Genomic DNA, 17,728 nt, shown 5'->3' with positions numbered 1-17,728 from the left:
ATGAATATTAAGATCATGTCAGTTCTTTAGACAAGCAAATTTAATCAAAACACAGACATATTTTTGGGAAAAATGATTGAATCATCTGAAAAGCAGAAGTAGTTTATTCTAAAGTTTGCTTCACAAATCTTGATTTGGCAATGACTTGATAGCTATTTGTATTTGTAAACCTTGGACTGAGTAAAACTAATGAAAACAACACATTAGATCACATTCAAGTAATTGAATAGTTAATGCATACACTCTGCAAAAGGATTTTCTAAGCTTAATGCAATATATATTAGAGTTGGACATTAAATATGTATGTTAATACAGGACTGATAATATGGTCTCTTCAAATACATTCCTTTTTTTACATTTCATGCCGTTATGAATCTTTTACTTCAATATTCAGTCTCCACTGTTATTTCTTCTTATCTTAAATCCATCTCCTCTTCCACATTAAGTGCATTTTGTTGGCATCACCAACCTCCTCGTTTTCACAGTCCTACTTAATTACTTACTCCCTAGAAAAAAAAAAAATTGTGGCAAGAAGAAAATTCTGGAGGCTCTCCTTGTTCCCAACTCAAATATTGAAAAATGCAGTTAAATGACTAGCTCTATCACTAACAAACAAGGGGTCACATTGAGCAACAGTGAAGCACTTGTACGCTGACACAGCCACAGCTGCAATCTTCGTTCCTTCACATTACTGGTTAGCATCTGCACTTTGGGACAAGCTATTTACTCACAGCAGCAGAAATAACTTGCAGTTCCTAGTGCAGAAGTCCAAGTTTACTGCCTCTGTGCTACAAGGTAGGACGCAGGGCAAAGAGGGGTTATACTCAGTATAAAGAATATCCAAGGAGATGCAGAACCAGCAGAACACAGCACCTCCACCAAGTCCAGAGCACATGGACAGTGAGCAGTTGAAAGGATGCACTAGTTATTCCCAGATGGGGACAGATGCACAGCCTACAGGGTGGTAACTAAACTGAGTAAGTGCTTACAGCACAGGTACGGCAGAGCTACTGCTGTTCATGCTGAGAGGGACTGAAAGGGAAAGGAAAGGAGCTGGTGTGGTAATTTATTTAAGGTTTATTTTAAAATTGATTTGAAAATAGAGCAAGGTGCCAATTTTTCAGGCAAGATGAGGTGCCTTGTTAAAATAAGCCAGCACAAACCACAAATTTAGAGACTCAGAAGTTTACAGCTGGACTGGAGAACAGCAGCTCTAAATTCAAGGTGCAAGAGAGACTTTCCCCCAAATATCTACCTTGTTTGGTCAGGCAGACACAAAAGCTGCCAAATAAATCAGTTTGATATAATTCAGAGCCAAACCTTACCAACAGCAAACTGAACTCTTGCTCTGCAAAATACTACTCTGAATAGAGTTTGTTCTCTTTTTGGGGGGTTACAGCTCTATTTTAAGAGATGAAACTGTTTGCTTTCTGGTAGAAAAAAACAGATGAGCATTTTATTGAAATTTTATTGAAAAACAGAAATTAGTACTAACAAACATAGATGTCAAACATCAGAGATGGCATCAGACAAATGGTCTATTCTGAAAGCAGGAAATCAGTGTTTCTCTTTTATTTTTAACAGCTGTTATTATTAGAAGCCCTGTGAAATTTCACCTACAGTGGAGAAAATAAGTGTCCCCAGTGTGTAAGTGATACAACTAATGAAGTCAGCAGGCCAAACACACAGAATGCTGTGCAGCAAGTTCCTTTGACTTCACATTTTTCAGCTACAAAGCAAGAACTTTAAATACTGACAAGCCTCTAAGATTGAAGTCAGGTTCTCTGACCACAGAATACTTCAAATTACAACATTTAAAATTTGAACTCAGACTAAAAATTGTGTATTTTATGTTTCTGAAACACAAAGACAAAGCAGCTAGTATCTACCATGCCACTATTCCGTTCTTTTCTTTTTTGGGGTTAATTGTGCAGATGTACCAAAAAGATATTTTACAGACACAGTGTCCTAATCATAAATACCTGCTGCTCCAGACTCCTGGCTGTAACTAATAGATGAAGAACGAATTGTTCTCAGGCGCAGACTTTGAGCTCTCTCCTGGCGAGCAGCATCGCAGGTCTGGTTGGGATGCCAAATCTGCTTACAGTGGTAGCAAAACTCAGTTCCACAGCCTTCTCGTCCACATGTAAGTTTGGGACAGCTGGCACATCCAAAAGCGATCACAGCGTATCTTGAATGATCAAGAGGGGCAAGAGATAATTTTGTTAATAAACCCAGTTCTATCTATACACCAAAGCAGACAAGACAGCTGCCAGAGCAGCTGAAGCAGGTACAAAGGCACTGGACATCAGGAGCTGACATTAGGTGGCCAACAAAGGTTCCTTATTGCCTCTTTCCACACCACTATCACTACTGCATTAGATTAAAACTGTACAGAAATACCACCTCCATCAGGTTTGCGTTTTGAAGTTCACATGATAAAAATACAGAAAATGTATATTATAGTTTACATTAATACTAGAGCTGTATATACACACATGCATGCCTCAATTCCTACCCATTGTAATTTTTTTTCCAATGATTTTATGCAACAGCTTTCTTTTAAATAGAAAATAATAATAGGCCCGCTGGTATGAACACTTATAACAATGTATAGTTTTATTTATGTGAACAGTCACCCCTGAATAGGCTTAAACAGATTTATAAATGTAGCAGGGCCTAAATTTATGGCTGTTCAAATGAAGGTAATTTTATTTTAAGAAACTAAATTGTTTATTTCCACACTCTGCCCAATTCATAGCAGTTGCATAAATTAACTCAAAATATTCTTTATCAGTAATGACACTAAAAAATTATTCCCATTCACACAGCAGTCTGAAAAGTTAGCTATTTTCATTTTAGAATAGCTAAATCTGAAGCTCTGTGAAGTTAATGCAAATCCTATCCCTTTCATCAGTATTTTAAAACCACGTCTGAGGTTCCCCCCCCCCCCCCCCCGAAGTTCTGCAAACAAGCAGCAGTTTTCAACCTTTAATTTTCAGATTATGCAGTTACAAATAAAAATGAGATTTTTTTCAAATATTTCTTACTTTCCAAGGAAAAAATCTTGTTTCAATAGTTGCTAGACTTTCTACGTTGTTGCCAAGTTAATCAGCTCTATTTTCCCACTTAGTGCAACTGAAGAGATAATTGCTTTGTATGTATGTACACAAAGAGACTGATTCAAATGCCGCTGCTTCAACATACAGGGATACATCCAAAACTCACTAATATTCTGTCAAGGAATCTCAATTGTAGGTCACAGAATGAAGGATCAATTTATATCCTACCTCCCGATGCTCATAAAGAGTGCATTCCCGAAAGCACTCCCCATTTGGGATTCATGTATTGGCATACCTTTAGAAAGTAACTTTTTAGACTGGGGAAAATACCAGTTAAAACTGGTAAACAAGATTACAGGTTTCATTTCAACATTTTACATTGAATTTATAGGTGATGTGAAAGCCAGAAGTTCTTGTTAGGCTGAGAGAAGGGACAAACAACCAAATTCAAAGTAATAACGAGTAAAACAAAAATGAGAGGCAAAGAGCAAGTAATTGAAGAAAGATATACAGCCAGAAGAGGAATAAAGAATTGGTACTCTTTTGCCCAATCTGCTTTTTGCTTGACAAAGATAACATCTAGGAATCGCTGCTCTCTTCTAATAACGTCAGCGATATAACCTCAGAGGAAAACCATCAAATAATTCAGACAGAAGAAAAGACAGAACACACCTGGAATACTGATTCACTAAGGCTTGTTAAAATTACACTGGAGAACTGATATGAAGAAACAGAATCTCAAAAAATTAGTCTGGAACAAAGCCCAAGAGGTTTCCTTAACCATGCTTCTTCCCCACGGAAGGATCACTCATTTGCCAGTGTCCCCTACCAAGTCACCGCAGGCAGGCTGCAAGCCAGTCCAGACTTTTACAGTGTTTCAGGTAACAACAACAGTCCAGATGCGTTTGAGCTTGCACCAACAGCCAAGAGTGTGTTAGCCCAGGGTCAGAACGACCGTGGTGCCAGTGGTATGGACCATTTCTGGCATCAGACTGCTTTAGTGCTAGAGACCTCACAGCTCCCAGGCAGCTCATCCAGGGCGTAACTACTGCAGCAGACGTTCTCCTCTAAACTAATCCATAGTTCTCTTGTTGGGAAGATCATAAGCAGCTCTCTACTGGGACAGAAGTATGTAAAAAATATTTTAATAATACGCTTTAAGACTGCAGTTGACTTTGTTTCAAGATCCATTTAGTTCCAGTTTTGCCATCTCTAGGACCTGTTTTTACCCGCAATAGAGTGAAAGACAGCTGGAAAAAAATTTACTTCTTAACTATTATTTTGTTGTTTCCTGAGTACACAGGGGCCCATGATGTAGAAAAAAACAACATTATAACAGACTAATCTAGTTTTCTCCCTTTTTTTTCCCTTCATGGATCGAAGTTTTTATAATTATTTGCTCTTTACCTGGTCCAGATCTTTGTCCAAATGCAATGCACAAACCCTGAAACAATATTACATCACGTGTTTCATCACTGCTGAGGAGTCAAAGCGCTGTCGTGCACCATCCACTCAGTTCCTTCTTTGATCTATTTGTGCAGAACATTTTTCCTACCAAAATGCTCTACGTTGCACCTATTTCCTATTTATTACAGTACTTATTTCTAATACTAAAGACAACTTTAGGAAATAATGTTACCCTCTGAAGTTATTGCACCTCTCCTACTTGGGATTAATAGCAAATTTTGTAAATGCATTCCATCCAGCTCCTTCATTAAGTATTTGATCCATGCCAATATCAGGTCAGCTACCATCACAACCCCAATGCACTCTGCCAGTACTGTGTATCAAAAAAAGGTTCAGAAAAAAAGCGCCCTTCATTTTAACTGCATTTTGTACAAGTTGATTACAGTTGCCAAAGCAATTAGAAAATGCAATTACTGCTGTACCACATAACTGTGAAAGCAAACGTCTGTTGATCTGAAGTTTGTGTGTGCTGTATGTGATACCTCATCTTTAAACAATGCGTGACAGCACAGGCTGTTCAGTGAAAGCCTGAACAGTGTTTGCTTCCCTAAATCTCATGCTTGTACAATTCCTTCCCCCACTCCCCTTCTATGCTCCACAACAACAATAAATCCCCTTTACTACTTTCTATACTGCTACCACTTCTTCCCACCTCCCTCTGGGTGTTTTCTCCCAGTTCCCCTGACTAGCAGCAAGGTGAGAGACCAGTGCTGCAGCAGGCTCCAGCCAGGCACATCCCACTTGCCAGGTGGTGCTAGCCTGGAAAGCCAAATTTAAAAGGTAACTGTAGCATTCACATGCAGGTATTTCTTTTGCTGGAGGCATTACTCTTTTGCTCAAGTGTTCTGTTTCCCCCCCCAAACTTCTTAGATTAATTTATGCTGAATGCTCAACCCCCTCTGACCACTGCATTTGAAGATGCTAACTGTTTCAAAAGGGATCAGGAGCAGGATGGGAAAAAGACAAAATGTGATTGCACAAGCTCTTGTTTCTTTAGGATGACAACCATAAATAACGATCCTGCTGAAGAGTATCCAAGTGACCAACTTCATCCAATTTTAAACTCGTACTGAGAATTCAGTGACGGGGTACCACCTGTGTATCTGTACTGGCTGTGAGTTAAAACCAGAATCCACCTATTGCTGTGACGCATTTCCCTACCACGTGAAACATATATTAGGAAAAAGTTATGTTATCAGAAGTACGGTTAAGGTTGCCCATATAGCAACTAGTTTGTTCTCCTCACACATAAACGTTGGCACAGTTTAGCTGCCTGGCAATATATTGTTTTCTCCATAGGATTCCGCCCTCAGAGTAAGAAGCATGCAGTAGGCAGCTCTCGAGCAACATTTAAATATTTGCTATAGACTGAAACATTGCTGTGGTCCCACATTATTGCACGGAACTAAGTTTGTTCTGAAGACATTTTATGATGATATAATCTACAGCAATCATCATCATAGTTTCTGCCCATTTAAAGATACTCAGGATTTAAAAAAACACAAACAACACAACACAACAAACAACAAAACTGAGGCACAAAAACTAAGCAAGGCAAAAAGTCTCCATTAAACAAATCTGCCTTAGTCTACTTACTGAAATTCTAAAAAAGTATCTGAATCACTGAAGCACAGTTTAACAGAAAATGGTTTAACCGTTCTTACATACTTCCCCTTACGCTGTGCAACAGAACACAAAACCGCAGGGAAACTTGAGCAAAGCACACTTCTGCCTATCAAATAATGCCTTCTAGTGGCTGTTTTCTTTTGCAGTATCAAAATACTAAGAGTAAGCTGTATTGGTTTTGTCCAATGACTTTGCTACAAGCTCAGGCAACCAATCCATCTCTCAAGCAGTTTTTCCTTCTCTGCTCAAACTGTACCACCACAATCCCATCCACACTGGACAAGAACCTTTCTAGCTCCTGCTTTTGACCCACATTAGCTAATTCAATGTCATGTAAAATATGAAAGCAAAACTGTATTTCAGATGTTTCTTACAATTTAAATTTGAAAGCCTCCTAAATATCAAGCACTTGAACATTAACATTGGAATATTTAATCTACCTAATAGTCAGTATATTTTGCTTGTTCTCTTCCAACATTCTTTCTATTCTTCTTTCGACTCACTGCTCATCTGTGAGACTTTGAAACAGAGGTGTCATCTTCTATGCGCTTTTACTGTGCACTGCCCATCTGGATGGCAATCATGGCTGTAACCTTTAGACATAATGCAAACAATCTCTCTAAAAAAAAAAACTTGCTGAAGAATGACATTATGAGATACCAACAGCAGAAAAGCACGGTAAGCTGCTCGGTAGTACTCAGCCTACTCATGACAGAACTCAGAATGGTTTCAGAATTATTCAAGTATTAAAGCAGCGTTAAAACATTAAGTTCCTCAGATAATAAGCAGGAACAAGCCAATTATTATCTTACATCAGAATGCTGTTGACAGGCAACAAGTGGTGTCTCAACAAATCACAAGATGGAAGATATATTTCTACCGAGAGAAAACCTTCGATCATTTTTCACAGTTAAAAGGACCGAAATATCCACTCTGCTTTAACAAACAGACTAAGTTAAAAGTACAGTCATCAAATTTTCAATTCTCTTTAGTCCGAGTTTTGCACTGTTGCCTTGGCAGTGCAACATCTAAATATTTAGATACATAGCAACCACCTACCAATAAGTTTCATGACATTGCATGACATTCCCCCTGTGCAGAAAAAAAAAAAAATCCTACTTGAGGAAGGGTTTTATTTTGGAAGGCAGGTTGTAGCTTGGGGGGTTTTTGCTTTGCTGTTTTGGTTTTCATTGCTTCTGTTAGGGTTTTTTTGTTTGTTTTGGTTTTGCTTTGTTATTTTTTTTAAAGAGGATTCTGTCTGCTACCTACTGGTACAACATGTAGTAAAATGCTAAAGCAATTCACTTTTCAAAAAACATAATACTATGACCACTATTAATTTACACTGTCACTTTTTTGCAGATACTGGGGAAAAAAATACATACCCACAATCTGGAGCTGGGCACCACCTACAATCAGGATCCGCAACCAGCCATCGCCTAAGCATAAACTCTTCATATTTTTCCATCAAGATGTCATCATTTAATATCAAACGAATGTCATGAGGATTAAATCGTTCTGAGCATTCTGGACAGCTAATATTAACCCTGCTCTCGGAGATTTCTATCCGGAGATACTGACGCAAGCAATCCACACAAGATCTATGGTGACAAGTCATTATCTCCGGGAACCTGTCCTTGGAGTGCCGCAAAAGGCACAAGGGGCATTCCATGAAGTCTCCACTTGGTTTGCTGCTAGAGGTTGTTCCGTTATCAGAAGAGGTACACGTGGAGAAAATAGAGTTCTTGTCTGTACACATTTCTGAATGAATACTTTCAATACTTGCAATTCCATCAACACCACCATTTAAATCCCTAGACTTGCGTTTCGTGTCTTTTTTTCTCCGGAAAAGGGAGCCCAATGAAATTCTTCTTTTCTTTGGTGCCTTTTTAACTGATGGTAAGCTCACAGAGGAAGCAGAAGACTGGAGGTCCCGATCAGAGCCCATTTGCCGATGTAAACTCATGTCTAGGTCACTCATCAGAAATGGGTTAAATTTCATACACAACCCTAATCATTTTTAAGGATCAAAATAATCAAGAGTCAGAAGATACAGGCATATTATTACGTAATCCAGTTTGAGAGTCTTCATGCAGAAAATTCACGTGTACCTGCTTCCAGCAAATTCTTCATAGAAATTCCCTATATTAGGAGGAAAGATAAAAAAAAAAGTTAGAACCACATCCATCACTTTTGGTTGTGAAAGGTCACAGCACTCTAATGACCTGTTATTCATATTACTAGCACCTTCTCCTCACCATCTGACCCAATACTTCTTTCTGTCAGCTTTTTCTATCCTTTACATCCTTCTCACCTTAACAAGCTTGAAATTTCCCTGTAGTCAAGGAATATCTTTATTACACTTAAGCAGTGCCAAGAACAGCATCTTCACTCTTCTGCTGTCTAAAGGGTGTGGGGTTTGTGTGTAGTGTGTAGAAATTACCATAACCCAAGGTGACACCTAAGGAAATATATAACAAGTTTTCTATAAAGCATTATGAACAGGCTTACAGCACTGGAAACTTTTCCTTTTTCTCTACCTTACATTTTCCACATGTGCAATAAGGTCCCGTACAAACCCAATATAGTCAGTTGAAAGAAACAATAGGTTTTTTTCAATCCATTTAGACTGCCAGTAGAAATTAAAATCACTGTGGCTAAACAACTCAAGATACTCTCAAAACCTAAGAGTTCTCAGAGAAGTATGCAGATGCATACTTATCATGTAAGGCACCCGAATATTTCGGGAAGCAGAGCTGCAGAGTGAGTGACAGCCAACACCGCCCTGCCCTTCAACTTCCACATTGCAATTCAAGCAAAGACTGGCGTTAAGGTGACAACATCTGAATTTTTATCATACTGATTTTTATTTTTTAAAAAAGCCCCCCAGATTGCCATCGCATAGGTACATATTCTCTAGGTACAAGATGATGACAAGGATTTTTTTCTATTCTCTGTTGATTAACTGAGCAGCTCCAAGAGGAGAGAGAGAAAGGTGCCTCCAATGGAGGAGGCAGCTGCAAGAAGCGGCAGACCACCTCCAACCAAAAACTTGCCCCAAACGCGCAAGTGTTACCACTTCTCGGAAGCTTCACTGTACAAGAGGGTTTTTCTAACTCTTAGTGAGCTGCTGCTGCAACAGAAGAACAAGAAGGCATTTCTTACACATCAAGTGCCGCATACCTGGATGCAAACTGCTGCTGGCACCATTTCTTCCCTCAGCGTTTCCCAACTTGCCTCCCACAAAGGGGTGCAATGGGTTTCTACTGTTTTAGCACAGGATGGTAAAAGTCAGAAACTGGATACTAGAAGTAAGTCCAAAAGGTAGAAACAAAGGAATGTAGAAGGACACTGACGATGAGACAAAAATATAAGCTCTAACTCACACATCCTGGTATGGAGGAGACGAAGGGAGGTAAAAAACCACCTCAGAGGTGAATGCTTCTATTTACCAGAGTCCAGGCAGCCTGCACACCGGCTAGAGACCGGCTGAAAAACAACCGTGTGCTGTATGTCTCCAGGACACCATCACCAAGATGACCGGGCTCAAGACCAGGGAGTTTCAGAGGAAGACTCACCAGCAGGGGAACAGGTATACCTTCCAAAGGGGAAACACAGAAACAGCCCGCAGGCTGTCCAGCTCGCCAGAGCAGCGTGTGCAGCAAACCCACTGCTGGGCCCTCTTCAGACTACTGTACCCTGGTGTTATAGATGTACTAGCAGGTTTAGCCAAGTCAAAACTACTCATTATGCTTCCCCACAAGAATACTACCTTCTTCAGGTGTAAGAATTTAAAAGGAGAAAAACCCAAACAAAACTACCCCTGGGTCTTGCTAAAAAGGGGTCATAGGTTTTGAGCCATTAGGCTTTTTTTATTTTTAGGGGGTTTTTTTGTTCAGTTGTTTTTTAAGAAAGAATGTAAAAGCCACTAAAATCTATTCTATTTTTTCAAATGCTGAATTATTATTAGGCTTTTTTTTTTCCACACGCCACCCCCCCCGGGAAAATCTTACCTGTGTGAAACATGAACCAGAGAAATCTTATTTTATTCCCAGGGTCTAAAGTAAAGCATATTTCAAGAACATAACATACTCTTCCTTCCCTTCTAAGGGCAAATTCTCAGCTTAAAATCTAGTCAAAAGGAGACTGGGAACAGACCTGCTTCTGTTCCCAAAACAAATTTAATGCTTTTACAGCTACTATTCCTTGTTAAATGAAAAAAAAACAACAAAAAACCAACAGACATCCACTTATCTAAAGGAAAAATGTGAAACTGAAAAAAACTGCTCAACAACGATGACAGAAGTGAACATCCTTCTCTCCAGGATCTTGGTATGATGTTATATCATAGATACACATAGCTGGTAGATGGTATCTGAAATATGCTACAAATGCACAAATCCTATAGCCTATGGCTGATTCATAAGTCTAAAAGTGCAAGAATAACCTTGAAAGCATTATCATAACTACATACTTACTAACATTTGTATGTTCACAGAGACACTGCCAGGACAGTGGAAAGTGCCATCCTCCGGAAGCCAGGACAGTCTTTGCACATGAATAGCAACCAAAGCATCCATTTCAAGCAAGGTGGTGTTGGTTCAGTTTTGGTTTTTTTGTTTAATAAAATACAAAAAAAAGTAGGAAGTAAACACAGTAACACAGCCAAGCCCATGACTACAAGCCTTCCCCTCCTCCCTTTCTCTGGAGAGGAAAGAATGCATATTACAGCATTTTTGCCAGTTTCAACAGATGTACAAAATCAAGAAATAGCAGCTCTGGTGACGAACCAGTTGTACTTTTTTTAAAAAATAAACAAAGATTCTCCCATGCTCTAAAGAAAGAGATGAGTACATCCTATAGTTCTGTTTGCGTAACGATATCTGATAAGCAGTCTCTCAGAAACAGCAGATTGCTCTTGCAAAGAAAACGGTTAAACTTTGGCAGGATTTTGAATAGAGAAGTTGCCAGGTTTTTTCAGACAATTGTCAGTTATGCTCTTTAGATTTAAATGCATAAAGCTAGTTTTAAAATCCATACTCTTCCTTATACAGTATTTTTGGATTGCCACTTTAGTGACGTTCAAAGATGACTTTGCTGAAGTGAAAAGATTCAGCAGATGACTCAGGAAAAGAATAATGAGGACAATTGTTACAATGCTAATAATGATCAGAGCTGTACAAAATCATAAAAGCCTTATTAGTGCAGTCTGGAGCACCAGCCAGTTTCTCATGTTGCCCAACCCAACCCAGCATCTGCATGTTTTTACTGACAAAAAGAGGGAAAAAATACTTGATTCTGTACAACCAGAGAACACAATGACTGTATTATTCCAGTAACAATGAGTCCACATGAAGGAGATACAGTGTGTGAAAAATTAAGCTCTGAAATCAAGAGACTTGAAACAAGCCAAGACACACAATTATGGCAGTAATATTGAACAATCTGATTTCTAGAGGTAACATTCATTGCAAGTTCTGCACCACTCTCACTGACCAGTATAAACCCTGTCAATATACAGAAGCAGCTCATTTGACACAGCAAAGGAATAGAAAAACCACACATGAAGTTTAACTCCTAAAAATACAAGTTCACCACCATCCTCAACATTTCCTCAAAAGCACTTACAGACTACAAAAAAACATGTTTCTGGCTTCCTGCCATGCCTAAAGCCCTACCACAAATCCAAATTCCAGCCGTGCTTTGCATTCTGCTCATGCTACAGACTGCCACAAAACACCAGTGGCCACAGCACAAACACACACCTTGTCATTTAAAGATCTCCAAAAGCACAAATGATGTTTACAGACATAACTCACACACAGCTCAGTACTTAACTGCTCTGTTCCTTCAGTAATCCTTCCTAAATTGTTTGCTGGGGAAAACCTAACACCCAGTTAATTTCCTTCTATAATTCTTTTTTGACCATGCTGCTTCGGGCAAATGCTATTGGTAACCATAGAATGGAGCAGGAGGGAAAGGAAATTGGAATAATCTTGCAAAGGGAGTTTTCAACTCAGAGAAGACTGCTGTGAAAAACAGCTTCTAGTGTGGCTCCCCATGACATAACCTTTGCTTATCTCATCTTACCAATTTACAACCTTTTAGGAAATGCACTGGGGCAGCAGAGTATAATCCTACAGATTTTGCAAGAGAAGAGTGATAAAGCCCTACTTCCATAAGCCAGACTAACTCCCTCATGCTCCAAACTGTCTTTCAAACACATCAGGGGCACAAGCTCAACATGCTGCCTGCTCTTCCATTACATGTTCAACCTGGTGCACAGGAGCAACAAACAAGGGAGTCTGCCACCAGGACAAGCAGCTTCACACATCTGCAAAATGAAGGCAGGCTTGAACATTTGTGCAGGGAAGGAGAAAAAATGCCATAAACAGACGTACCTACCTCCTGACTAAAACCCTTAAACATTGCCTTGTGTCACTTGTACTTCAATGGCAAATTTAGACTTTTCCTGTTGCAAATGAACACCCTTCATTTTAGACGTTTGCTCCTCCTGGCAATTTAACCAAGCACAGGGTTTGTGTTAGCATACTGAAAGCTGTTTCTTGATTAAAACTGACTAAGAGCTTCCTTCTCTGACATCTGTAATTCCCAGCATCTACACTCTGTAGCTGCTTTCTAAAACGCACTGCTCCAGCTTAAAGAGAGCTGCAACAAAAAAAACCCAGAACTTGAAGGTCATCCAGTGACAAGGCATCACAGATCTGAAATACATTTCTGCCTCGCTCTTCCAATGAGCACTCCTGCCAATCACATAGTATCCTGAAATTTCTAAGCTATGATGTTCTTAACATAGAGGTATCTCTAAACATCTAAAAGAGGCACCAAAAATATGTTTACCTTTTTATTTACTCCATGGTGTAAGAACTGTAAAAATAGCGGAATAAAACGTAAACCAAAAATATGCAAAAGCTTAAGCTACAAAATACCAATGCACAGGATTAAAAAAGCAATCAAGTTTCTCATTTCAATGAGCATTATTTAAATGTCAATTCATTCCACAATAGTTTTAAAAATTAGGTGAAAAAAATATTTCTAAAATAACCCCCTACTTCCTTTACACATGCCTCAGGTTCAACTAAAAATCTGGCACCTCTAAGAGCTCAAACAGCGATGACCAGTTTGAAAGAGCTTAACAATTCTGACAGCTATGTGCTTCTGTAACAGCATGTCCCATTAAAAAAACCCACCATACCCACTCACATCAATGCAGATGGTGTCAGAGCACGACAGGACTGTTACTTGATTTAATTACAGATGATTTAGTATAAGCAGAACTAACGCTTTGCAACTTGGAAGTAAACAAATAGAAATTATGGAGAAACAACAGAGGTTCTGGCAGAACCTTTATATGCACTAAGTTGAAAAATGAAACTCCTTAATGGTAACATAATGCAGCATAGGTGAAACGCTTAATTGCGACAATTAGCAGAATGCACTTATGACTCCTTCAATGTATTTCCCCTCAAAAAATAAAATTAGGAATAGTAATATTTTCCATTTAATGTTTAGAAGACGGTAAAGATATTTAAATTTAATTTGTGGGGGGTTTTTTGGTCTTCTAACTTTGATTTCCAATAAAAGTTGAAATTAAAGGGTTGATACTATTTGGATTAAACTGAAAAGTTTATTCTATAAAAGAAAGTCAAGAAATTCGTATCAGAAGATTTCTCAAGCTTTTAAAATTAACCCAGACCTATAGACACTTATAAAACATTTACAGTGATTTGTTACAGTATGGCAGGATGCAAAAATGTAAAGACAAAGTGACTTAAATAATTCATTTAACTCAAACTGAGCTGAGTAAAACTACTTTAAAAATATACTCATCTAAACTTTAATTCATTATGGTTTTTCGCTTTTGAAAAAGAGGGCACTAGTGTTTAAGTTTTATGAAATTTATCCAAGTAAAAAGTAATTCTTACCTTTCAGACACTTTTGCAGGAAGGTATCTTTACTCCTGTCCCGCTTTGTTCTAGGAGCCACCTATGTGAATGCTTATCCTAAAGCACAAAGACAACTCCTTATGAAAGTTACCAGAGTTGCTTCTACCGCTAGTAAATCTTTTTCAGAGTGAAAATTACTTGATCATGTAGTTAACTAGGCTCTCATTTCTTTACGCTTACGATTGACTACTGATTGCTGCACAGATGCGGTTATTTCAAAAATACGACTCCCAAAACTTTAGTAGTCTGCCATGTCAAGTCTCAAACTTTACGTATCATTAAACAACAGAAGAGCAGCTTCAGTAAAATAATTTCACTTAATCTATGCAAATTCAAAAGACTGGGAGCAGTTGCCTACAAGTACTGTACTAAGCATTCGCTCACTAATTCCACGCTGGAGCTTGCAGCAGGCTCGCTGAAGGTGCTGACAAGATCTGGGCCATGCCCCTATCGGCACAGAACTGATAAGCAGAGCAGAGTAGAGCCCTTATCCCTGAATTGAAAGGAAGTTAAACCCCCTGGCACAAGCCAGCTTGACACACGTAGGCCACTAGACCCATGCTGAGTGAGAAAAAAGGGATCATCCAGGAGCAAAAGGGCTTGCTTTAACACACGGGAGGTTCTATAATGCAGTCAGTTTACTTTAGGAGAGTCTTCTAATAATAAGGATATTTTAGAGGCACTATGTAATGCCTTGTAAAATGAAAAAAAAGACTAATGCTAGATACCAAAACCAGACAAAAGGCTAGAGCAATCCCCTCAACACATGCCAGCCTTTCTTTTCAGCTGTTAATCTGCACTTCAGCTGGGGTGTTCACTGAAGCAAGAACAGGACTACTATTTATTTGTAAAGTTATCTTTCAACAGACGTTAAAGTAAAACATTATGCTTTCTCTAAGCAATGTCATGTCTGGATTATTGCTCCATATTCTAAATCACATCATAAAAAACTCCTGGTATTCACAGATACTATCGTACAAGAAGTTACAAGAAAAGCACTTGTGAGGCAGAGATACTTTAATTTCTTTAAAAACGACATTATGCACTGTTACCACTTTCAGTTTATACTGATTGCACTTCATTTTTCTTTTAAGTCCTGCGTCAATTATCTGGAAATTCTATTTTCACTTATAGAACAAAGCAATACTGTTTGTAAAACAACGAAGCAAACAGACTGACCATGAATCCGCTCGGGCTCAAAGCCCGAGACAGACTGACCAGGCATTAAAATCAAAAGATTGACAGTATTTAAAATACACAGAAGCCTGCAGAGTACACACTGCAGAACTGCCACAAGTTAACTAATATACAATGTTCTATTTTAAAATTCGCAATGGTATTCACAAATGGAACATGACAAACCAATCTTGACAGCTAGAAAAGTCTTCAACAGAAAAAAAAAAGTTATGCTTCTTTCTTAGAAATTTATGTACAATACATCCTGTATCATGTGTCCATGACAGCTGCTGTTAGAAAAGGAAGTCTTGCAAGCTGCTCAGCTCATTCTGAAAGTCTCTGAACAACCCGTTGCCAACTCCAGCAAAACTGTTCCTCTTGCAGATCATGTTTGTAAAGAAGAGAGTGCACTTAAAGGACCTCCCCTCAGCCTGGTGGCAAACAGGCAAGAACTCCTTAAATGCTAAAGACATGAATTTTCCAAACCAGCAGCATTAAATCTGGGTATATTGAGTGTAATGGTTGACCAAAGCTAAGAATGCAGTGGGAGAGATGCTTTCTATTTGTGAATCTCCAGGCCTACGTCTGCTGCAAGTTAAAACTAACAAGATCAATTTTCCCTTATCTAACTCTGCAGAGCAGCCTTAGCTCAACCATGCACTCGCTCATTATGTCAAAAGCTTATCCTATGCACCGTGGTGCATCACTGTACGCAAAGGTACAGACTCAGCCAACAGAAACCAAAGTCTTGGAAACAACAAGGGGAGGGAGAAGAAACAAATAATCACCAGAGCTTTTAACTATTTCAATTCTTCAATCATTAAAATCCTCACACTAGCACAATTTTTTTCTTGTGTAAGTGATGGGAATGTATTCTCTTTGTGCAATGATGGGCACATCATCTTGTGATGATTTTCACTTCTGAATATTGTGGAGAGATTTATTTATATATTTACATTGAAGTAATGTTCTGCAATATATCACTAGCTAGTGGTCTGGAAAGTAGATACAACACTAAGGATTAAAAACTACACAAGTTGCTTATCTTGTGTAAAACCAAAAAAAAGTTTTAATCTAACTGTATTAGTACTTCAATTTAAACTAAGTACTCTTTCTGACCATCAGCTGAAAAGAACATTAGCCTGTAAGAACAAATCATTCAAAAGATTGACAAATGACTGTTTGACCTGCCTGAGATAAATAAAAATTCCCATAAACCCAAAAATGTAAAAATATGTTGTAAATTCTGGTTTTAAAATCCAAATAATTTTTAAGAGCCATCAATATAAAAGACTAAATAAAATAAGGAAGTTCATTCTGAATTCAGTCTTCTGATTATACAGTATGAACAGATCCAGACACTTCATCAAAGCAGTCTAAATAAAAGCATAAAGGCAAAGTAAATTATCTGGCAACAGCAAATTAGCAATTAGGAAAATAATCCCAAAGCAAGTTTTCAGAGTTTTTTAGCTCTGTATTTATTTCAGTTGAAAATAAGTGTTCTCCACTTTTGGTTTTACTCTTTAAAACTACTGCTGAATAATAATTCCTTGGAAACTCCTGTAGCTGCTTTTTGTTCTAAACTATACATTGCAAAATACTCGAAGTAAATATATACACCAGTGAAATAATACCAGAAAGTTGTTTCCTGCAGCGTCACCAATCCTGCAAGTGGAAAGCATTGCAACGCTCCTGAATGCTGAGATCATTCCTACAGAAAAACTCCTCCAAAATGAAAATAACCAAGACTCACAATTCCAGCATACACAGATGTAATTTCAGGTCTGTAATTCTGCCCAGTCAAACAGTAATGGCGACATACTGAATTCTGACAAGCTTTTGTTTTCAAGCAGGTTTTAAAAAGTTTGCCCTACTGTAAAAAAAAACCAAGTAAAATGTACCAAGATGTAAGGTGGGACAAATACTGAAGTAGACTGATCTGAAACCAAGAGCAGGAGTTCCAGAGAGAGCACTTGGGCAGAATTTGAACAGCATACCAGAGAGACAGCAGCCTGGGGGGATACACAAGAGGTGACACATCTCAGTTTCTGGCTTCTATTGATTTTTACATTCAGTAAGAGCCAGAAGTTTCTATCTTGCACTGCAGAAAGATATTATTGACCAGCTGACTGGCAGCATCTTCCAGCTCTTTTTTTTCCTCTGGCATCAGTAACCTATTTCGGGGGGAGAAAAATAGAAAAAACAAACCCAAAATAAAAAAATGTGCGCTGATCTTGAAGTAGCTTTTCCTCAAAATAAGTAGTGCTGGAAACTATTAACAGATTACTTTTTAATCTTTTGGTGCTATTTTACCAGTTTTATTAACAAAACAGATATACTTTGGATAAAACTTACAAAGTAAACTGACTAACTAAAAGGGAACAAGTTAATAAAGAATTCTGAATTCTTCCAGTGAGATCAAATTAGGCT

The 17,728-nt window shown here is 38.4% G+C and overlaps 1 protein-coding gene across 2 annotated transcripts in view; it reads right to left on the bottom strand.

Annotated features, from left to right (window-relative positions):
* Window positions 1-17,728, bottom strand: part of RNF19A (ring finger protein 19A, RBR E3 ubiquitin protein ligase) — a 57,425-nt gene that overhangs the window by 11,604 nt on the left and 28,093 nt on the right. For both annotated transcript variants that reach the window (XM_080378058.1, XM_080378059.1), the window contains 2 exons: window positions 7,541-8,297; window positions 1,983-2,191 (listed from right to left, as the gene is read on the bottom strand). In XM_080378058.1, coding sequence (XP_080234184.1) covers window positions 1,983-2,191; window positions 7,541-8,157 — 826 coding nt within the window. In that variant the 5' untranslated portion in view covers window positions 8,158-8,297. The remainder of the gene's footprint in view (window positions 1-1,982; window positions 2,192-7,540; window positions 8,298-17,728) is intronic.

The sequence above is a fragment of the Falco punctatus genome, assembly GCF_963210335.1.
Source record: "Falco punctatus genome assembly, chromosome: 3".
Taxonomy (NCBI): domain Eukaryota; kingdom Metazoa; phylum Chordata; class Aves; order Falconiformes; family Falconidae; genus Falco; species Falco punctatus.
The sequence above is the reverse complement of the archived record's forward strand: the minus strand, read 5'-3'. Positions and strand labels throughout refer to the sequence as shown.